Source organism: Neopsephotus bourkii, unplaced genomic scaffold (genome assembly GCF_033783945.1).
Source record: "Neopsephotus bourkii isolate Nb327-2 ecotype Australia unplaced genomic scaffold, CSIRO-AGI_Nbou_v1 NB_838, whole genome shotgun sequence".
Classification (NCBI taxonomy): Eukaryota; Metazoa; Chordata; class Aves; order Psittaciformes; family Psittacidae; genus Neopsephotus; species Neopsephotus bourkii.
Window position 1 is genome coordinate 340,893 of NW_026901334.1, and position 22,762 is coordinate 363,654.

The window sequence follows — 22,762 nt, forward strand, 5'->3', positions numbered from 1 at the left end:
CCTCCTGCCGGATTCCTGCTGCCTGCCATGGCATCCAGAGGAGCTGCAAAGCGTCCCTGGGCGCTGCCAGCAGCCTTCACTGGAAACAACAAACAAGCTTTCCCCCTCAGCTCAAAGCAGGAAGCCAGCCTTTCTGCTGGGTTTGTTGCTCTGGGAGCTGGGCTCTTCAAGCGGTCCCTTCCCTTCCAGCAAGCTCTGCTCATGTCAGAACACTCCAGATGTGTGCCCAGGGTGGACGCAGCAGGACAGCAGCGTGCGGAACCTGGGATATGGTGGGAAACAGCCTCAAAGCCCCAGTAATTCAGCAGGGAAATGGTGTCAGCCTGTTTATAGGAACTCTTGCAGAGGCACTGCACTCACTCCTCAGCCCTGGGGCATCGCTGCGGGAGCAGCCTTCAGCATCCTTGTCTGAAGGGCTGGAGTGGGGCAGAGCCCCAGCCCTGTGGTCCAGGGGAGGGTGATGCCAGGGCACAGCTGAACCCATGGTGTTCAAGGGGTATCAGGGCACACTGAACCCATGGTGTTCAAGGGGTATCAGGGCACAGCTGAACCCATGGTGTTCAAGGGGTATCAGGGCACAGATGAACCCATGGTGTTCAAGGGGTATCAGGGCACACTGAACCCATGGTGTTCTCAGACACTGGGCAGTGCTGGCCGGGGGTCTCTGCAGCCACAGGAGCGAAGGACGGGGCTGCAAAAGCTGCTTAAGGGATTTGAATTCTTAATCCCCATTAGAAATTAATGTCCAAATCCCTGGGGTGGCCGCAATTCCCCCCCAGAAGTTGGGTTTTCTTCAGAGCAGAAAGGAACCCGAGCTGCAGGCAGAGGAGCAGGGCTGGACGGTGTCACCTGCAGGCACCGTCTGGGGACAGCCACCCTCATTTCCTCATGGCCACTGGGATGCTTCATCCGAAGCTGAGTATTCCAAAGCTTGGGAATGCTGCTTGGGGTCTCATCCTGGTGACCCAGCCATTAGCGAGTCCCCAGCATCCCTCCTGCCACAGTTTGGGAAGATTCTCCTCTCCTGCAAAGCAGGAGCTGGTGTGGAAAATGGCCAAGCTCTTGGGAATCTGGGCAGGTTTTAGTGCTTTGAAAGCAATTCCCATCTGACTTAGGAAAGGGCTAAGCTAATTTTACACATGGCTTATTTTCACACCTTTAACAAGAAGCAGTTTCTTTCTCCATGAGCAGTGCATACGGCAGCCAGATTGATTATTCATCGAACGATGATGATTCACACGCAGAGCAGGAGCTGTGCTCAATACCCCAAGGCATTGGGGAAAGGCTACAGAAGTGCACTGAAAAGTGGGTTTCTCCCCACCCAAATAGGACTGAATATACCCAGACACCCTGGCAGGGATCAGCTTGTGCTTTAGCCAGGGGAAAACTCAAGTTAGTTTTAAATCTGGCCTTTCCCTGGTGCTTCCATCCCATGAAAGCTTCAGCAGCAGCGCTTCGTCCCTCTGCATGTCTGTAGCCGCTGTGATGTGCTGCATGGATGCAGCACAAGGATGCAGCTGGATGTGGTTCTGCTCTAGGGGAAGGGGTCCCTGCCCGTGCAGCAGTTGGAACTGGAGGAGTTTTAAGGTCCCTTCAACCCAAACCAGGCTGGGATTCTGTGATCTTGTCCAAGCCTCCTGCTGCAGGAGCATCCCTGGACCTTGGCAACAGAGCAGTTTTGCTGTCGTTTCCTTGCACAGGCAGGAATCATAAGGAGCATCCTTGCTGCAAGGGAGCGTGGAGGGCGCCGGGCACTGTCGGTTGGAGTGACCTTTACTGATGAAAGGCTTGTCCTGTGTTCTCGGGGAAGGCGGGATGCAGGATGGAGCGGGTTTCCTCGTGCGGCTGCACAGGGCCCTGCCTGCGGTGGGAAGGATGCTCGGGGCCGCGGCATCCCCGTGCACGGAGCATGAATTATTTCTGCCTCTCACTGCAAAGCCGTGCTCTGAGGGACGTGTCCATGAAATATGGATGTGAGCCCTGCTTGGAGCGGGCAGCGCCGGAGGAGAGCGGCGGAGCTGCGCGGTGGCAGCGGCACGGGGTCAGCGGCAGCAGCAGCACAGGCAGCACGGAGCCCGGTGCTGCCCGGCACCGAGCAGTGGTTTATGACTGTCAGAGCACAGGCTGTGACCTGGGAGTGCTTGACACTGGTGGCGATGGGATAGGGATGGATGGCAGTGATGCGTGATGGGCTGTTGGTAGGTGGTGATCAATGGTGGCGGGCTGGTGATGGTGGTGATGGTTTGGCAGATGGGTGGCAATGGGATGATGGGGGTTGGCAGTAGGTTGGTGATGGTACCATGACACGTCTCTGTTTGGGGACAGAAGAGGGGTTATATCCTGCTGCGGGGTTGGATTAATATGGATCAAAACTTCATTTCCTAATCATCTGTGGGTGAAACCATCAGTGTCTGCAGCACCAGCATCTTCTGTGGGGAAAATGACCCAAGTGATTTCGAGTGAGCTGACTCCAAATCCATGCCCAGGAGATGCCAAGTGCTGGGCCAAGGTCCCGAGGGTTGGGAACCTGCTTGTGTCTGTGTGAGGGGCAGCACCAAGCCAAGCTAGGGCAGATCAGTGACTTACAGCTGTAAATAAGGACTGTAATAACCCTTCCTTTCCTAATTTAGATGCTCCCAAGGCCTCGCAAGCAGATAAAGTCAAGTTCTTTCCTTCCCTGTGTTTATGGCACTGCTGGAACACGCTGCTCCTGCAAGCATTACATCAGGGGAGCGTGGGGAAGGCTCAGCTTTCCCAGCACAGCTTAACCCTCACCTACATCTGCCCATCGCTGCCTCCTCACCCCAGCCACGCTGCTGCCAGCCCCGTCTTGGCTCCGTGGTGGTGGCTGTGGCCATGCTGGTCCCGTGTCCCTGCTCCTGCAGTGCCTGCTGCCCTCTGCTCCTGCACTGAATCCAAGGCAGTGTTTGTCACTATGATGGACATGACTTCATTTTAAAGCTCATGAGAACCAACAGTCATCTAGCAAAGAATTGTTACAAAGCTCTCCCTGGGCCTTCTCAGCCTTGTCCCAGTCTTCCAGTGCCTAAAGGGGCTGCAGGAAAGCTGGAGAGGGGCTTGGGACAAGGGCCTGTAGGGACAGGCCAAGGGGAATGGCTTGAACCTGCCCGAGGGGAGACTGAGCTGAGCTCTTAGGCAGAAGCTCTTCCCTGTGAGGGTGCTGAGGCGCTGGCACAGGGTGCCCAGAGAAGCTGTGGCTGCCCCATCCCTGGCAGTGCTCAAGGCCAGGTTGGACACAGGGGCTTGGAGCAAGCTGCTCCAGTGGAAGGGGTCCCTGCCCTGGCAGGGGTTGGAGCTGGAGGAGCTTTAAGGTCCCTTCCACCCAACCCATTCCATGATTCTATGACCTGGGAGATCTTGGCCTTCCTGTTTCCATCGGGGCGGTCGATCCGAGGCGGTGCTGGGGCACTTGCACCAGAGCTGCCAGTGCAGGGTCCCATCCCCAGGCAGGGGCTGTCCCTGGCTGTGGGTGCTGAGGCCATTCACGCTGTCGCAACACAACACGAGGCCCTGAGCTGTGTTTGCTTGGCTGGGACAGTGTGTCACTGCCGGCGGGAGGCCGCGTTGCGCCCGGGTTGCATCATGCCACTGGAGATAGGAGAGCGGTGCCCAAGCTCCATCCGCTCCTGCTGGGATGCAGCGGCAGGGGACAGGAAAGGGGAAGGAGGGGATGTGGAAGGGCTGGCGGTGACAGCAGTGAGCATCATAGAGGTTTTGTTGCCTGTGGAGAAGAAGCTGAGGGTGAGGAGAACCCTGAGGTGCTGGAGGGAAGGGCTCAAGGCTGGGGACTGAGGTTTCAGTGTCTGAACACAGCCCAGCTTGCACACACAGCACTGGTGGGAGACGGATGGGGGTGAGCCCCTTCCAGCCAATAAAACCCCAGAGGAGACGGCATCAAGGACGTCAGCATCTTCCAGGGCAGGGGTGCAAGGAGCCCAGACCCTGTGCCATGAGCATCCCCCACCGGCTGCCCACGGATCCTGCCTCTTCCCAGGGCCTGGCAGAGAAATGAGCTCAGAAATCCCCTCTGTGGGCAGCTGGGGTCTCCAGGGAGATGTGGTTGATGGGGACCGTTCCCTGTCTCCTGGATCCTGAGAGGTGGAGGCTGTGGTGTGAAGCCAATGGGGGCAGCTCCCCCTTGGTGGCCAGGACCCGGCTCACACCCTGCTGCTCACCACCACCATCAGGCCAGCATCATCGCCCCTTCCTGGGCAAGGGCGCTCCCCGGACCAGTGATGTCTCCCCCAAACCACAGTGGTGGGGATGGGCACAGCGCTGAGCACAGCCCCGAGCGTGGCCATGGAGGGCAGTGCAGGGGGTGGGTTTGAGGCTGTGCTCAGCACTGGTGGGAGAAGGGAGCTCTGGCCTCCCCCGCTGATGCTCTGGCTCCATGGGAGCTGCCGGTCCCCAGGCAGCAGCGGGGTCAGGGCTGTCCTGGGCCTTGGGAGGGGTAAGTGTGAGGGAAATAAGAGATAGGGGCAGGAAATAACAAACGTGAGTCAGATGAGAAGCACGTAGGCAAGGACAGCTTCGGGGAGCTAATCTGCAGGAGATAACAGTGCCAGGGTGGAGGAGCCTTGGGGATGGGAGCAGGGAAGGGACAGTCAAGACACGGAGATGTTTGAGACTCCAGCAGCCAACCTGGTCCTTTGCATCCTCCAGCCATGAGCCGGTCCCTGCGTGCTGGGGGGACTGTGGGGCTCAGCACCCAGCCTGGGGTGCTCTGGGCAGCACGGGCACTTTGGGATGCGCTCTGTAGCTTCCACAGGTTTCCCTGGGATCCCGCTCTGGGTGTTTATCCCCTGGCAGACAGCGCGAGCTGCGGCACAGCCTGTCTGCTCTTAGTCTGCTGGAGATTAAGCTCTCCAGGGCCTAATGGCAATTCTTTTGGCAAGCGTTCAGGAGGCCTTAATCCATCTTATCTCTGCTCTGAAAGGATGAATTAGGCACCTCTCCCCACGCTCCATGGGGAGCAGAGGCGGCTGCAGGCACCCCCTGCGATGCCCTACATATGGCAAAGAGCCCATGGAGCCGCCAGGCCGGGGCTATGGCAGAGGCAACAGTGCAGGACAGCCAACACGCTTCCCGCGCACAGCTGGATCCTCTGCCTTTCTTCCTCTCAGCATCCAGATGTTGGGGTCACCTGGAGTCCTGGCCTGGATATTTCCCTTGGGATTTGCCAGGGTAGGAGCCAAGGGTGGCTTCTTGGCTCATGGGGGAAGACTGGGGACAATGCGGCTCTGCTCATGCCTGTGCAAAGGATCCTGGTGCCTTGTCCAACACATGTGGTACCCAGGGATGTTCCTCCTCCCATGATCCATTCGCAGTCAGGACTCTGGAGGGATGCAGAGGACACTGGGGTCGTGTGGGATGGTCCCACCATCAAGCACAGGGACCCTCAACTCGCCTCTTACAAATCACTCCTGACACTGCTAATAATAACCGCGTTCATTAAGGAGCCTGGCATGATTCGGTCGGGCAGCTGGGGGGTGCTGTCAGGGCAATGGACATGAGGGGTGGCATCCGTCTGACAGCGCTGGAGCCCGTCTGAGACTCGAGGCACTCGGTGACCTGCTCGGTGCCGGCGCTGTGGGCAAGAGCACTGCTTGCATCAGACCCACACAGACACTGCCCGAGGAATCACAGCTCAGACACCACCGAGCACCTTGGCACCTTGCACCCAGCTCCACCACAGCCTGTAGCTGGCTGCCCATCACCGTGGCGTCGTGCCTCCTTTTGGGGTGAAAGAAAACCCTTGATGGGCTTTCCAGAGACTGAAATTTCCCATTTTTCTGTGTCAAAGCCCTGCTGGGAGGGGGCTGGGGGCTTAAACTGGTTTTGGCCGTGGTATCCCTTGGGTGACAGATGGCCCCGTGGCTTTCCAGCTCACAGACCGCCTGGTGGGGGTCGGGGCCATGGGGTGGTGCTGGGGCAGGGTCTTTCTGCATCTGCCAGAGGGGACTGGATTGCATTGAGGTTCTATAGTCCTGGAATGGCCCAGGTTGGAGGGGACCTTGAAGCTCCTCCAGCCCCAACCCCTGCCAGGGCAGGGACCCCTTCCACTGGAGCAGCTTGCTCCAAGCCCCTGTGTCCAACCTGGGCTGTGCAAACCCCGCTCTGCTGGGAAATGCCTTGGGGGTGTTTGGGGTCCTGCTGAGGGTCCCATCACTGCTGCCCTGTGTGCTGAGGGACGGGTGCCCGGTGGCTCAGCACCGCTGCCGCAGCCCCCTGGTCCTTGCTCCCGACCTCCGTCCTGTTTGCTCTCTGTCGAGCTCTGCCGCCCCTGAGTCAGCACCTGAGGCCGCCCAAAGCCTCTGTGGAAGCTCCTGGGTGCTGGCACGGTGACACCATGGCCGGCAGCCCCATCCCCAGCACATCCCCTGCTGCATCAGGGGGGACCCCCCCGCGCTCCTCAGCTGGGGGCCCTTGGAGGTCTCTGCTGTGCCTTGGCCCTTCCCTGTCCCCAGAGCTCCGTGTTCTCCCCAGGGTCCCCAACTGAGCAGGAACCAATCCAGGAGCAGAACCCAAAGCTCTGATCTCGGTTAGATGCCAGCCACCGCAGGACCTGCCCGTTCCCCCTGCATGGACTCTGGTTGCAGCCCGGGCTCAACGGGCTCTGGCCGCCGGCCGCCCTCGTGTCTATTCCTGGCCTGAAGAGCCCGGTGCTGGCTCCGTGTTGCATCAGCGCTGAACTCCAGCGCAGGCCAGGCCGTCTCCAAAGCAACCAGCAGCTAAAATTGGTCGAAAGTTTGATCTGAGCCTGAGCCAAGCTTAATATTTGGTCGCTTCTAATTTCATTCTGCGGGCCGGGCTTGCCAAGCCAGGCGGAAAGGTCGTGGTGGCAGATACAGGCTCGGTTACCTGCGGGCAGCAGCGCTCTGCACTGGGTCAGTGTCCCCATTGCAGACAGGGGGTCCTCATTCAGTGGCCACCTCATTCCCTGTTCTCCAGGACCCTGGGTGAGGTCCCAGCTCCCCCAGTTTGCCCTCATGTGGGAGAAGAGATCGAGCACCGTGCTCCAGCGCCTGGAGGCTGTTGCTCAAGACCAGCATGGTGTGAGGATTTGCTGTTAAATCCCTATATCTTGTCTCATTCCTGAGCCCATTGCCACCTCTGCAGCATCCCCATCCCATCCCATCCCTACAGCCTCCCTCATCCCATCCCATCCCATCCCATCCCTACAGCCTCCCTCATCCCATCCCATCTCATCCCTACAGCCTCCCTCTCCCCATCCCATGGTCAGGCAACCAAACGGGGGCATTTCTGGCATGGAAACACACAGGGAAGCCGGGAGCCTGCACTCGACGCCCTGGCAGGGTCCTCCTCTCCCGAATGTCTCCCTGAGCAGGGATTAGGAGCTGCATTCCCGGTGAGGCTCACGGCTGGCAGCCGACAGGGTGAAAATGGTCTGCTCCTGGCTCAGAGCCCCGGAGCCTTGCACTGAATCCCCAAGCACCGCTTGCTCTGACAGCGCAAACACTTATTCAAATGGCAAAGGGCATCTCTCCCCTTTCTGACAGCTATTTTTGCACCACGTACTGAAGTCCAAGGGTAAATCTGCTCAGAGCCAGGCATGGCTCCATCCCTTGCACCGGATCAGTGTCAGAAGGATTTGGGAGAGACGAAGAAACCATCCTGGGGCAGAACCAGGATGACAGGCTCCTCCCCGCTGTTTACCCACTGGCGTCCCCCAGAATCACCCCAACGAGCTCCAAGCAGGGAGCCAACACTCACAGGATGGGATTGCTGGGGGGTGGTGTGAACAAGCATCACCAGGCTTGAGGCACCCCTGAGGGCCAGGCAGGCACCGATGATCCCCAGGGTGTCCCTGGGGAGCCGTGCACCAGGAGGAGGAACATGGGCCAGCAACTGCCAGTGGGATTGCTCTTGTTGGCCCGGAGAAACCCTCCTGGAGCAGGGCTCCGCAGCTGAGGTTTTCCTGGCCCTGTCCTCCTGCTGCTCGCTCCTGCGGTGCTGAACAAAACCCTCCCAAACCTTTGTGTGATGGGAAATGTGACGCTTCGGGTCCCTTCTGTTTTGGGGGTGGAGAGGATTTCCTTGGGCCCTGCTCAGGATCCATCTTTTCTCTGCACACTGCAATGGGGAAGCCACCCCTGAGCCGCGTAGGCGGGTTCTTGGCGCTGGGGTTTTGTCTGTAGGTATCTGGTTTTCCTCGGGTGGGAGGATCCCCACATGCCCACTGTGGGCACCCGCTCTCCGGCAGGCAGGTGAGGTGATCTGACGTGAGGTGGTCAAAGCTCAGACACGGATTTGGAGCCGCTTCAGCTCTGCTACCGTCTGCTGAGCAAAGTCCCGCGGATCCAAACACCCAAATGCGTCAGGAGAAGACCCCATCACCGCTGCTTTTCCAAGAAATTCAAATGAAACAGGGACTGCTGTGCCCCAGCCCCGCACGAGCAGAGCCTCTTCGTACCCACGTGTGTTCCTGCTGCTGGATATAGGTGACACGAGGCACAACAGGAGAGGTACCCGAGGGTGCTGGATGGTGCCCATCACAGGCTCTTTCAAAGCCATTCTCTCTGTCGCTAGCCAAAGGGTGTTAATAAAAGAGAAGCCACCACTGTCTTGTAGGGAAAGCAGAGCCCAGCCCTGGTTACTGTGGTCTGGCCCTTCCCACATGGGACTGGGAGCAGACAGGGGATGCCCAAGGGACATCCCCATCCCTTGGGGCCCTGCAGCTCCCGCTCGGGCAGCAGAGCCCCCATCAGAGGGGAGCGGTGTTTAAAGGGAGATGTCTGTAGAAGTAAGGGTCAGATTTCCCCGGCTGCCGAACCCCCCACGCCCACCCGACCCTCCGGCTTCCTGCCTTCTGGCATGTGCGACCTTCGGCACAGTGACCCCGGGCTCCGGCACGGCAGGAAGGAGAAAGGAGAGGGAAGACTTGCATAACCCTCATCCAGCCCCGCCAGGAGCAGCAGGGGGATGCTTGGAGCGTGAGTGCCTGTTCTGGCCGCTTTTCAAGCATGGGAATGGGCTTCCCTGCTCAAGGCTGGGATCATCCCAGCTCAGAGGAACCACGGGGTGGCTGTGACCCTGAGCCCATCCTCTGGAGCCCAAAGGGGACATTGCAGCCCGGTACCAACATCTTCTCCCCTCTCTTGGGCTGCCATCAGTTTTACCCAGGAGGCAGGGGAAGCTGGAAGGGAGAGGATGGAACAGAGCCTCCATGGCTGAGGGCCCGATGGTCCTCGCTGGGGGTGATGGCTCCAACCAACTTTCCATGTTTCTGACTCACCCTGCTTGGAAATCTGTCTCGAGCAGCAGCAGCACCGAGAGCAGGAGCTTCTGCAAACCCGATGACGGGGCTGAGGGGGTGTCCCTGGCCCTGGGGATGGAGGAGGCTGGTGCTCAGGAAGCCTCAGAGCAGGGAGGGTCGGGGCACCACCAGCCTGGTCTGGGAAGGAGCCGCACAGCCCCTTTCCGGAGCAGGGAGTGATGGGGATCCTGGTCCAGCAAAGCTCCACGGTTGGGAAGAGCAGGAATGAGCAGCCCCAGGATGTGGGTTTTGTGCTGCGCCCCACGGGTGTGTGACAGTGAAATCACTGCCAGGGCCAGGTCTGAGTGGACACCAAGGCGGATGGAGAACCCGCTCCAGCCGGGAATGCTGCCAGTGCTTGTCTGGGTGAGACGTGCTGCTCTGCTCAGCCAGTGCCTGGGGGGAAATCCCTGCTGGATGTCTCCCGGCTGCTGCTGAATCAGGATCCCCGTTCTCCTGGAGAGCCCAACTTTCTCCCCGGAGCAGCGATGGTGTCATTCACATCTGCCCCATTCCCCTCGCACTGGAGTCCCCGACACACTTCCAACAACAAAGCAAGGCTGTGAGCAGCATTCCTGTAAACCGGCATCGCGCCCACCCCTCCGGTGACGTGAGCCCGGCTCCGCAGCTGCAGGAATTCAGTTCAGATGGGGATGAACTTTCACACAGTGACCCGCGGGGTCAGCTGGGAAGGAGATGGGAAAGGCAGAGAACAAAGACACCATCACAGCCTGCTGGGCATGGGATAGGATGGGATGGGATGGGGATAAGGGTGGGGAGGGGGAAGAAAGGGGATGGGGATGAAGGTGGGGATGGGCATGGGGATATGGGTAGAGATAGGGATCAGGATGGGTATAGGGATGAGGATGGGGATAGGGATGGGGATGGGATGGGGATGGGGAAGAAAGAGGGGATGGGGATGAAGGTGGGGATGGGCATGGGATAAGGGTAGAGATAGGGATTGGGATGGGTATAGGGATTAGGATGGGAATAGGGATGGGGATGGGATGGGGAAGAAAGAGGGGATGGGGATGAAGGTGGGGATGGCCATGGGGATAAGGGTAAAGATAGGGATTGGGATGGGTATAGGGATGAGGATAGGGATAGGGATGGGGATGGGATGGGGATGGGGAAGAAAGAGGGGATGGGGATGAAGGGGGGGATGGGCATGGGATAAGGGTAGAGATAGGGATTGGGATGGGTATGGGGATGAAAGTGGGGATGGGCATGGGATAAGGGTAGAGATAGGGATTGGGATGGGTATAGGGATTAGGATGGGAATAGGGATGGGGATGGGATGGGGAAGAAAGAGGGGATGGGGATGAAGGTGGGTATGGCCATGGGGATAAGGGTAGAGATAGGGATTGGGATGGGTATAGGGATGAGGATAGGGATAGGGATGGGGATGGGATGAGGTGGGATAGGGTTAGGGATGGGGATACAGATGGGTAAGAGGATATGGATATGGATAGGGAAGAGGAGAAGGATAGATAAGGGGATGGGGATGGGGATGTGATGGGATGAGGTGTGGTGGGGATAGAGGTGGGGATGGGGAAGGGAATAGGGATGGGTATAGATATGCAGGGGCTGTTTCGAGGATCTACTTATGGTGTGTGCTGGGGATACTGCCTTTCCAGGCTGGAAGTTTGTCTGGGCTGGGGGAAATCACATGGAAGAAGCGGTGGGGATGAAGATGGGGGTGTTGATTGTGACAGGGATAGAGGTGGGGATGGGACAACTCCTGTTCCCACAGAGAGACCTTGGAGAACTGCCTCTGGAGCCACTGCTCCATCCCCAAGGGATGACCCAGGCAGGGGACCCTGATGAACCTGCAGAGACCCAGGGGCAGCCCTGAGGGCCCAGCCCCAGCCCCAGCCCCAGCCTGAGCAGGGCTTTTGGCTGCAGCACTTTTCCATGCAGAGCAGTTCAGGCTCCCTCTTGGCATGGAGAAATCCCTGCTGGCCACACTCTTTGAGCCTCTGTTTAAGCTCAGCTCTGCAGAAAGCACCTTCCCATTGATCTGGGGTCACTCCCAGCCCATGGGAGCTCAGGGCCTCGGGGAACTCTTTGTTTGTGTCCATTAACAATTCCCATCTCTCAAGGTAAATTAGAGATGTCCCAATAGGAAAACACAGCTGAAGGGATATGCATAAATCATGGGGCTCCTTCCATTGCCCCTCTCCTGCCTCAGCACAAACACTGCGAGTGCAGAGAACAACCAGTGGGAACACGTCTGCTCCGGCACCCGGTGTAACCCCAGTGATTCCCAGGCCAAGCTCCAGTGTTGGGTAACAGCAGGGCAGGGAGCGGAGCTGCTCACAAGGATTCATTCTGCCTGATGTCATTAACCCAGACCAACAGTCAACACATGAAACTGGGTTCCCTGTTTGTCCCAGTGACTCGGGGTTGGTGTTTCCTGCTTCACAAGGCTCTGGGGATGCCATGCTCCAACCTCAGGCTCCTGCTGGCTCACATCTCCCGGGATGCCCAAACCCAGCAGGACCCAGAGGAAAAGAATTTTCATGTTTTTTTTTTTTTGGGGTGGAATCACCAATTTTGGGGAATTTCTGGCAGAGCTGTGGCTGCCCCCCCCCACCCCCCCCCAGCACTGGGGGTGCTGGCAGGTCCATCCCTGAGGGAGTGAAGGGGGCACAAGGTGCACCCCAAAGGGCCACACAGGAGCCCTGGGCTGCACAGAGAAGCCTGATGGGGGTCACCACCCCCTCCCCTTGTCCCCAGCTCCCTTTCACAGCCCCAAGCCTCAAAGGTCTGAAGAAGCAGCCCCCCCGTTCCCATTTTGCGCTGCCTCTCTCCCTGCGCTGTTTGCTGCCCCAGCATTTTCTCCTTTTTCCTCATCTGACAAATTCCTTCTAACCATGAAATAAACGAGAAAGCATCGACTGGCGGAGGGGGCTGGGCTCTGACTGATGACATTTCCCCTATTCCTCCTTAACTCTCACCTCTGTCGGAGCCGGTGGCTCCTCCCTGTGCTCAGCGCTCACCCTGAGGCCTCACTCCCTGCTTCTGCAGCCGCAACCTGGGAAAGGCTTGGAGACAGCCCAGGGCCAGGAGAACGGGAACGCAGCGGCTGGGAATTGTTCCTGCAGGAGCCTTTGCCCATAAACACACCCCCAGCGAGGAGCTGCTGCACTCCCAACAGGGAAAGCAGCAGAAAAGAGGGGAAACCCTTCCATTAGTTGCCTGCTTGGGGAGGGGGAAGCAAGTTAGGCTTGATGGAAGTGTTGGATGTGCACGTCATGGCCCCGGCAAGGGAGAGGCTGGGCTTCAAACCCAGCTCTGCAGACCCACAGTGGATCCCATGGGATGGGTGGGATGTGCCCAAGGGTGGGAGCAGCGGTGGATGGAGCCAGGGGTGCTGTGGGCTCCTGCGGGGCTGAGCAGAGGGGAGCGGAGCACAGGTCCCACTCTGAGCTCTGCTCCCACGGGGTTCGCTGCCATCCAGATGTGCAGGAGGGCCCAGCAGGGCTTGGGAAGCTGGGATTGAGCCCCCAGAAGGTGGTGTGGATGGGAATGCTGCTCCCTGCTCTAGGATGTGCTATGGCAGATCCAGAGGAAACACCAAGTGGGGAGGGAGCAGAAGGGCTCCATCTGCTCTTAGCTGAAAGGCTCCATCACAGTGTGTGAATTCATTGATGGGGAGAAAAAAACAGATTGAGAACGCCTTTGAAGCCAGTGGAAAAAAGGGAGGACAAGAGGGAAGAGCCGGTAGCCAGAGTCCAAGTCACAAATGATGCCCACTTTTCAAAGGGGGAGATTGAAGCCTTACAGGGGGCAGGAATTTATCCTTGGGAGACTGGGAGCATTTAGAGGGGTAAACATCATGCTCAGCCCATGGGCACAGAGGAGCTGACCCCGAGTGTGCACCTTCCCCAGAGCTGGCTGCTTCCTGTGGGGCATCACCCGGGACTCCTGCTCCTGTGATCAGAGATAGTTTGGGATGGGGTTTATCATAGCATCATGGAATGGTTTGGGTTGAAGGGACCTTAAAGCTCGTCCAGCTTGTCCTGTCCCTGCATCCCTTGTCCCAGGGTGGATCAGCAGTGCAGGGGGGACCTCCCCAGGGCACAGCAGAGGCAGAGAGCCCCCTCTCTCGACCTGCTGCTCATGCTCAAATGTGTTTTTTTTGCTGCCAACAGGATGAGGGGCCTTGGTCCAGGGGCAGGGATGGCGATTGGGATGGGAAAGGGGATGGGGATGAGGATGGGAAGGGATGGGATGGGGAAGGAATGAGGGTGGGGAAGGGATAGGGATGAGGATAGGGATGGGGATGGGGATGGGCGGGGATGGAGACCGAGGGGCGCGGGGGGGGGGTGTCTCTGAGGCCGGGGCTGCTGCGGGCAGGGTTTGAGGAGCGGCCCCTGCCCGGGGGAGGGCGAACAAAGCGGCGGGGCCGGGCGGGCGGGGAGGGGCCGGTGCCGGGTCCCTCCCCACCGCGGTGCGCGGGCGGCGATAAAAGCGGGGCCGCGGCGGCGGAGCGAGCACCGGAGCGGGCGGAATGGAGCGCACCGGGGTGTCCGCGCTGCTGCTCCTGCTGCTGGGAGCTACCGCGGCCGCGGCGCCGGCGGGAGCGGGCCCCGGCCCCGGGGCCGAGCGGAGGGCGGCGGGCAAGGAGCGGCGGGCGCAGTTCGCGTCCTGGGACGAGGTGAACGTGATCGCCCACGGGCTCCTGCAGCTCGGGCACGGCCTCAAGGAGCACGTGGACCGCACCAAGGGGCAGATGCGGGAGCTCGGCAGCCGCCTGAGCGCCCATAACAGCTCCCTAGGGCGGCTGCTGCGGCAGGCGCGGGATGCGCAGGAGCAGGGCGAGCGCCTGCGGGACAGCGTGCGGGAGCTGGAGGGCCGCGGCCGGCAGCTCCTGAACCTCTCCGAGGCTTTGCGGCAGCGCCTGGAGGAGGTGGCGGCTGATAAAGCCGAGATCCAGGGGCGGCTGGAGCAGATCGAGGGGCGCCTCCGGCTGGCGCTGCAGGCGAGGCCGGCCGGGAACCAGAGCGCCAGGGACCTGGGAGCGCTGCAGGTGAGCACCGCCCCCAGAACCGAGGGATCGGGCCCTCGGTACCGGCAGCGGGGACCCGACCCGCCCGGGGCAGCGGCAGGGACCTGGTGGGCAGGCGGGGAGGGGTCCCTGGCTGCCGGCTGGGAACTGTGTGGGGAACCGGACCCTTCCCGGGGCGATGGGAGCGGCTGGGAGGGGGCTGCCGTGGGGAGCAGCACCTCCGGAGCGGGGAGGGGACCCGATTCCCCTGGGGCACTGGGAGCTGGGCTTAGGGGTCTGGCTGCGGGGCACTGGAGACCCCACACACACAAGTGGGAGTCCCTTTGAGGGGCATCGGGAGACCCCTCCCCGCGGAGGTTCCTGCTGAGGGGTCCCTGGGAGCCCCGGGGTCTCCTCAGAGCTGGGGCGTTCACCCGGCTCTTCCCCCCCTCCTGCAGTCCCTGATGGATGCTCAGAACCTGCGGATCGAGGAGCTCCTGCAGAAGATCAAGCAGCAGCAGTACAAGCTGGACAAGCAGAATCTGCAGATTAAGAGCCTGCAGAGCAAGGTGAGCTCCCTCCTGGGCTGGTCCCACACGGTGCTAGGGTCCTGTGGGACGAGAGGCGGCTCTGAGGCTGCTCCCCAGCTCTGGGGACTTCACAAGGGCCACGGCCCTGGTCCCGGTGCCACAGCAGCAAACAAGCGGCTTCCAGAGCATCTGTGTGGAGGAACTGGGCTGTGGGAACGGAGCCCCCCGGGGCTCTTCCCTTGGGTTTGTCTGCAGGACGAACCCTTTAGCCTGGCTGTGAAAGCCCGCAGTAATTCCCGGCTTTGCCCAGCTGCTGGTATCCTGTTCCTTGAGGTGTCGGGGCAAGTTCAGCCCCAGCCCTGGTCACGGGGAGAGGCTGGGCTGCGGAGCTCCCCTGAGCACCAGTGTGGAAAACGAGCTGGGATTGAAGTGTCCTGACTTGCGCACTGCTCTTTCAGGTCAATCTCCTGATCCCCTTCCACCTGAAGGCCAACAAAACGCAGGCTCCAAAGTGGAAGATAAACCCGAAGAGCTTCAGCCTCCTGAACCAGAGCCACAACACCAGCAGGGAGCCCGTGCTGCTGCACAGTGAGTGTCTGCTCTGCGCTGGAGCAAACCTGCTGCTCCAAAACAAAAGGTTCACTTGTCCAGAGTCAGGATGTGAGGTTTGCTCCCAAATCCAGAGCTTGGGAGTTGGGCCAGACAGGGGGGATCTGGAGCATGGGCAGGATCGCAGCCTTCGGGATCGGTGTTAGTCCAGCAGGAATGTAAGGATTTGAGAGGAATTTCTCTGCCTGATGTTAAGAGTGCAGCAGGGAGAGGACAAACACGGCTGGCAGGTATCTGTTAGAGGATTGGGAGTGTGGATGCAGGGAGGAAAGGAGGATCTCTGCTCCTTGGGGTTAACTTTGTTCACCTGCACAAACTGCAGCAGACAGGGCCGGCTGCTCGGTCTGTCTGTGGATGGAGAGAGCCGTGAGAGGAAGAGAGATCACAGAATCCCAACCTGGGCTGGGCTGGAAGGGACCACAGAGCGCATCCAGTGCCAATCCCCTGCCATGGGCAGGGGCACCTTCCACTGGTGTAGCTCTTGGAGTCCTTGTGCATTGTACTGGCTCATGTTTAGGGCCCATGCATGAAAGCTGAGTGCCTCAGCTCCCGGTATCCTTGGCAGCAAGGGCTGAGCTGCGGGGAGGGCACGGGGCACTCCTGGCACCGAGTGCACGAGCGGATGCTGCATCTGGAGCATCTCCTGTGCCAGCGAGGGCCATCGGAGCGGGTGTCCCCAGCTGTGCCGTGTCCTGCAGCCTCCTCCCAGCCAGGAAGCGCTGTCCCTGCAGGCTTTGCTGGCCAGAGCAGCTGGTGCTCAGTCAGCCAAATGAGGGTGCTGGCTGCGTGTGCAGCTGTCCGGGGATGTCCGGTGCAAGCCAAACACAAACCGGGCGGGCTGAGGAGATGCGTGGGGAAATCCTGCCCCAGGCAGGGGCAGCGATGGGAGAACACGTGGTTGGGTGTGTGAGGAGCTGGGAGCTGTCACTGCTGCCGGGAGCTGGGTGAGCAGAACAAAAGAGCTGCAGAACTGCTGCAGGCAAGGGAAGAGATGGGACAGGGGGCTCCCAGCGCCTGGTGCTCGGCTCGGTGGGGTTGGCCGGCCTGTGGTGGGCCCGTGTAAAGTCTCCCTTGGTGACAGCAGCATCTCAAAACCTCTTTCCCTCTGGGGTTTCCCCCAGCTCTGCTTTCTGGCTTGCCCTCAGTTGTGTTTGCCAGAGAATCCTGGCATCATTTGGGTTGGAAGGGACCTGTAAAAGTCCCCTACTACAGCCACTTAGTCCAAGCTCCCTCCTCAGCTCTCGGGTTAGCCTGAAAGTGGGGTGCAGGGAGATGGGTTTGGGCCTTTGCTACTCAATGGTGGCAGATGTAGGCTGTGCTGTTGGTGCTGATGGGTGCTGGGTGCAGCACAGAGAGGACCCTGAGACCCTGGGGGTGCTATGAGGGCTCAGCGCCTCCTTGTGCATGATTCTGATGGGGAGACCCTGAGCATCCCTAATGCTCCAGGCATCCCTCCTCCCTTCTCTTGCCTAACCCCTGATGTTGCTATTGCTGAGAGCAGACAAACTGGCTTCCTCTCATCAGCAAACCGAGGGGCTTTGCTGGCAAACCCTGGAGCCCTCAGTGTGTGGCAGGGCAGCGCCGTGCCCTCTGCCCGGGGAGGCTCGTGGCTGCTCTGTGCCATTGTGAGGCAGAGCCGCGGTGCTGAGCTCCACCAGCAGCCCTTTGAGAAAGAGCCTTTTATTTGCATCCAAGTGAGCTCAAGTTTGGGGTTTTTTCTGAGGCCAGAAATGGCTCAGGGCCAAGCATGTGAAAGTTGAAGGCTCGGAGCAGCCTGGAGAGGGAAAGGTTTAATCGCTTGCAGAAAGAGGATCATGTCTTCAGGCAGAGGCTGTGCTGCCTGGCAGCCGGCCCAGTAGGGGAAAGGCAGAGCCCAGCAAAGCCTGGCTCTGGAGCTCCAAAATAAAGGGGTTGGGTGAGGGGGAGGCGATGAAAACCCCGCTCCTGCCATCAGCGAGGCAGGGCGTTTATGGCAGGTTGGTGACCTCCTGGCGTGCCTGGAGATCCGGTTGGGTAATGAGGCTGCTGTGCCTGGGGAGCCTTCTTGATCCTTGTGTCTCGTTTGGCTGTGTAGAAGGGGAGGGAAAGGCGAAGGTCCCGAGCAGCCAGGAGGGTTTGTCCTGCTGGTGCCATAGGGATGTGCAACACGAACTGGAGCTAAGGAGTGTGTTCCTCAGACCAGGACTGCACCGAGGCTGGCAGGCAGCTGCACCTCGTTCAGCTGCTCACAAAGCCCCTGGTGCTGCAGGGGAAGGGGTGGGAGAGTGGCCAAGGCTGAGGAGAAACCTCACAGACAGGAATGGGGCTGCTCTGTGGAGCGTTCTCCTGGGCACTGCCCTGCTGATGCTGGAGATGAGATGGGAGAGGAGGTGAGGAGCTCAGCAGGCTGCAGCACCTCCCTGCTGCTGCTCTGGGTATGGGGTCGGGTTGGGGGTTTCCTCCCATCAGGCTTCATTTGGCTTCCCCTTCCCTACAGAGTGGGGTGGTCAGGGATGCACTTGGCCTCCTCATGGTGCTGGCCACTAGGGAGAGAGCAAGTCCTGTGGTGCACGGGGGGGCTCTGTGGCACCAGTCCCACGCTGGCATCACACAGGGATGCTGCTGGCCCCGCTGTGCTGGTGGCTGCAGTGGTGGGAGAGGGCCCGGTGCCAAGGAGAGGAAAGTTCACTAGGGTGGTCGGGGGGGAGAAGGGGGGAAATGGGTGAAAGGTGGTGGCGGGTGTCACATTGCTGTCCCCCGGTCCCCCCCATGCTGACCTTTCCTAGAATGCCAGCCTGGGTTGGGTTGGAAGGGACCTCAAACCTCATCCAGCTCCAACCCCTGCCAGGGCAGGGACCCCTTCCACTGGAGCAGCTTGCTCCAAGCCCTTGTGTCCAACCTGGCCTTGAGCACTGCCAGGGATGGGGCAGCCACAGCTTCTCTGGGCACCCTGTGGAGATCTGAGTGGCTCCACTCTTCATCCCAGCAAAGCACTGGGGTGCGCAGTGAAGACTGGGCAAGGGGCAGTGCCCCACAGGGGTGCATCTGGCTCCTGCCCTGCACAGCTCAGAGCCCCCCTTTCCCCCTTCTGCCCAATGTGGAGCCCCACAGCAGTGGGGGAGGCTCCTCTCCAAGCTGCTGCTCCCCAGTCCTGGCCCAGCCCTGACCCCGGGGGCAGACACAGCAAAGGGGGGACCCCACGGTGGGGCTCTGGGGGGCAGCAGCTCCCCAGCACAGCCGGGGCCTGTCTGGGTTTCCTCACCCGCCTGTCCCTGGGGTCGTGGTGGCAGCAGCTGTGGAGCCACCCAAATCCATCCCACCCTTGCATGGGAAGAACAGGGCCCCTTTGTCTGGGGGTGAGGGGGCACCTGTCCCGGCTCACAAAGAGCCCCTTGACTGCGCCGCAGCCCCGGCGCTGGGGCTCTGCTCATCCTCCCCTGGCCTTTTGACTCGGGTTTTGTAACAGGTTTCAGCCCCGTTCCCCGTCCCTTCCCCAGCTCCTGGATGGACTTTACCAGCGCTGTTGAAACGATGCTGTGCTGGCGGCCCCGGGCAAAGTCCCGCAGGGGCAGGGGCAGGAGGAGAGGTGGGAGCCCGCCTGCTGTGTGCGGATGGAGGGGGACGAGCTCGGGGTGGCCTCGCCCTGGGTGCAGTGAGCCGGGGCTCGCCGAGGTCCCGCCAGCCCATCTCTGCCCCGGTCGAGGTGCCTTGGGCAGGCAAGGGTCAGCCCAGCCTGGCCCCGCGCCTGCTGGTGGCAGCTTGCCCAGGGGGATGGCCGCTGGGGCCACCGTGGTCACTGGGTCCTGCGTGCGCCAGCCCCTTCCCGAGCCAGGGCTCAGCTGCTGAACCCCCTGGGGAGAGCTTCACCCCGAGGGGATGCTCCCGCCTGCTGCTGAGGGAGCTGGGAGGATCCTTGGGAAGCTCACCCCAGCCTGGGTCACCCCAGCCTGGCCCAGTGCCTGGCTTCTTCCTTGGGCTGCAGCCCGAGGAGCTGTGTTTGGATGGATGGATGGGGAGATGGGTGGATGATGGATGGATGGATGGATGGATGGATGATGGATGGATGGGGAGATGGGTGGATGATGGATGGATGGATGATGGATGGATGGAGAGATGCGGGGTCACGGACTTGGAAGATGCTGCAGCCAGCGGCACGTGTCCGGAGCAGCGGCCACTGCTGTGCACAGCTGCTGGGCTGGGGGCCAGGGCTGCAAGTGCTGGGGCCGTGGTAGGAGCAGCCTGCTGAGGAAGCGGGACTCGGGGCCGCCCTCTCTCAGTGGCTGTGTCCTTCCCGCAGGGCTCCCGCAGGATTGCCACCAGCTCTTCCTGGCCGGGCAGCAGAGCAGTGGCGTTTTCCAAGTGCAGCCCGCAGGGTCCCAGCCCTTCAAGGTCTACTGTGACATGACCACAGGTAAAGCAGTGCGTGTGCCCCGCAGCCCTTCCCCTGGTGGCCCTGGAAAGGGGAGCCCCAGTGACCGTGTTCTCCCTGCTGCAGAAGGTGGCTGGACCGTGATCCAGAGGCGCACAGACGGCTCCGTGGACTTCGACCAGCTTTGGGATGCCTACAAGAACGGCTTTGGAGACCTTCGAGGTAGGTGGATGATGGTGTCTGTGTTAGTGTGGGATAAGTGATATCTTGGCATGAACTACTGCCCCGTGGTGGCCCCTGGAGATCTCTGTGTGGCAGAGCACAGTACTGCACTGCTTGCAGACCAAGAGTCCTTAGTCTTCCTGCAGGGGCCAGGCATTCAAGTGATGCAGGGTCCTGCCTTGTCCCTCTGTGTCTCTGGAGCCTGTTCCCGTGTGTGCGTGGTGTATTTGTGTCCCCATGCCCACTGCAGTTGTCTTGGCTCAGGTGACTTCTGGCTGGGGCTGGAGAAGATGCATCGCCTCGTCCAGGAGGGCAGATTCAATCTCCTGATCGAGCTGGAAGACTGGGAGGGGAATTCGCAGGCGATTCAGTTTGTGTTCAGCCTCGGGGGCGAGAGCACAGCCTACACCCTCAGCCTGCTGGGACCCCTCTCCGGAGAGCTGGAAAACGCCATCGGGGACTTCAGGCAGCTGCCGTTCTCCACGCGGGATCGGGACCACGACCTCAAAGCTGACACAAACTGCGCCAAGCACCTCTCAGGTCAGTGCGAGCTCTCCCTGCCCCGTGGGGGCACCTTCCACTGCCCGAGAGGGACAGCACCCGGCAGGTCCAGACCCCGTTGGTGGTGACCCTGGGAAAGCTGCATCCTTGGAGCCGTGCAGGGAGCCAGGATGGGTTCGGGATGCGGTTCCTGGCCCAAGCATCTTCTCTGTAGCAGTTTTCCTGCTTGTCGCCTTGCTTGGAAACCTTTCAAGCAAAGAGGAGCCAGTCCCAGGCCTGAGATGGGGCTGCCAAAGGGCTCGAGGGGGTTCTGCATGCAGGAAAGGGCTGCAGGGGTTTCCAGACACATCCTGAGTCCTGTAGGACCTGTGCAAAGGTTTCCCAATGCATGGGACTGCTCAGGTGTGATCTTGTAAGGTCCCAGAGACCTGGAAAATAGGAACAGAGCTGCCTTGAGCCTGGGTCTGTTCTGCCTGGAGGTGCTGTGGGTTAAACCTGCCTCTGCCTTGCCTTGGCAGGGGGCTGGTGGTTCAGCACGTGCGGCCATGCCAACCTCAACGGGAAGTATTTCCGCTCCATCCCGCGCCAGAGGCACGAGCGCAAGCAGGGAATCTTCTGGAAGACCTGGAAGGGCCGGTACTACCCCCTCAAGGCAACCACCATGAAAATCCAGCCCGCGGCGCCGGAGGCAGAGCCCTGAAGCTGCCACTTGAGACTTCTGACCTTCTCTGCAGAGCAGACCTGAGCTCCATCACTTGGTGTTTACAGCAACCGGCCCCATCCTGCCCAGGGAAGGCCCCTGAGGAGGGTTCCTCTTGGTTCACAGCCAACCCAGCTCCTGGCTAGAAGTGAAGCAGCTCCATGTCGCTGAAGCCCCGGGATGGGAGCTCCCAAAGCAGAAGAGGAGGCACCAGCAGGGAGATGGACCTCCAGAGATGCACAAGGGCCTTGACCCTGCTGTGGCGAGCTGCCTGGTGCTGTCTGAACACTTCTGTGCTGGGTTTCATGAGCTGGGGCGGGGGGGAAAGGGGAGCACACAGAGTGCATCACTACCCTGGCCCCAAGCACTGGGGGTGGAGCCTTGCTGGGTCCTGTCGTTGTTGCTCCCCAGTGATGTCCTAAGCCCCCAGAGCCTCCGTCCCTCTCTGGTCCTTGGGGCAGGGAGCCCTGGGCAGCCCCTGCCTGGTGACTACAGCCCTCTGAGCAGATGGGGTTTGGTGGGGGGTGAGGGCCATGCTGCGCAGAGCGGGGCTCAGGCTTCCCTGGTCCCACAGCCTGGAACGCCTGCAGTTCTGGCGGCGCTGGAATTGGCTGGGAATCTGCTCCCAGCTCCATGAGAGGGTGGGTGGGATCCGACAGCCTCCTGCACAAGGGCCTCATCCTGCACGGCTGAGCCTTAAGCTCTGCCTGGAGGGGGTTAGGACAAGCACTGGGACAGCCCGGTACGAAGCACTGGTGGTCCCTGTGCAGAACCAGCCTTGCTGGGGGCTGTAACCCTGCTGCAGCCTGGGGAGCTGCCTCCCCGTACTTCGCAGCATCCCACGTGCAGGCCCCAAAACTTGCTCTCAAAGGCCAGAGGAGACCAGGGGTTCTGTGCAAGAGCTGCACCACCTTCTTGGGTCCGTACCCTGCTGTCACCTCTGCCTTTGGGGTGGGTGTCTGGGGAGACGTGGGCAACAAGATGCCGCCTTGGGGCTTCCCAAGCGTCCCACCCTATTGAAGTCATATTGACTATGATGCTAGAGCTCCTAGCTGCTAAATACTGTAAATAGGCATTTGTAGGATGTTGGATCTTGTCGATGGTTTTCCTGTTCTCTAATTTGTTTCCATATTTAAATGCAGTGTTAATGGTGATGTGGTGTAATTTATGAATGTTCATGCTGGAACGACCCAACCAAGTAGTTTGTGTATTTTAAACTGGGGTTTTTTTTGTACTAAAATGTCTTTTCTGAAGGTGTCTTTTAATAAAAACAAGCCTGTACCTGTCCTGCTGCATCTGTGCCTCCCTGGGAGGGTGCCCAGAGAAGCTGTGGCTGCCCCATCCCTGGCAGTGCTCAAGGCCAGGTTGGACACAGGGGCTTGGAGCAAGCTGCTCCAGTGGAAGGGGTCCCTGCCCTGGCAGGGTTGGGGCTGGAGGAGCTTTAAGATCCCTTCACCCCAAACCATTCCATGGTTCTGTTCTGTTCTGTGAGTTCCCACTGGCAGAGGGGTGGGGGCCGTGTGAGGAGGCTTCACTCGCTGGGAGTTGAGCCTGAGCTGTG

General features: G+C 60.3%; 3 protein-coding genes across 3 annotated transcripts in view; 2 read left to right on the forward strand and 1 right to left on the reverse strand.

Moving 5' to 3' along the window:
- Nucleotides 1-1,832, forward strand: part of POLE4 (DNA polymerase epsilon 4, accessory subunit) — a 42,385-nt gene extending 40,553 nt beyond the window's left edge. Inside the window, exon 5 of the mRNA XM_061355840.1 lies at nt 1,823-1,832. The gene's annotated coding sequence lies outside the window, so the exon portion shown is untranslated. The remainder of the gene's footprint in view (nt 1-1,822) is intronic.
- Nucleotides 1-22,762, reverse strand: part of NDUFA11 (NADH:ubiquinone oxidoreductase subunit A11) — an 87,312-nt gene that overhangs the window by 14,026 nt on the left and 50,524 nt on the right. The window lies entirely within an intron of this gene.
- ANGPTL4 (angiopoietin like 4) lies at nt 13,796-21,479 on the forward strand. Its single transcript, XM_061355807.1, has 7 exons — nt 13,796-14,333; nt 14,750-14,860; nt 15,280-15,409; nt 19,707-19,820; nt 19,905-20,000; nt 20,265-20,540; nt 21,020-21,479. Exons 1-7 carry the CDS (start codon nt 13,815-13,817, stop codon nt 21,199-21,201), a joined length of 1,428 nt encoding a protein of 475 aa, XP_061211791.1. The 5' UTR covers nt 13,796-13,814; the 3' UTR covers nt 21,202-21,479.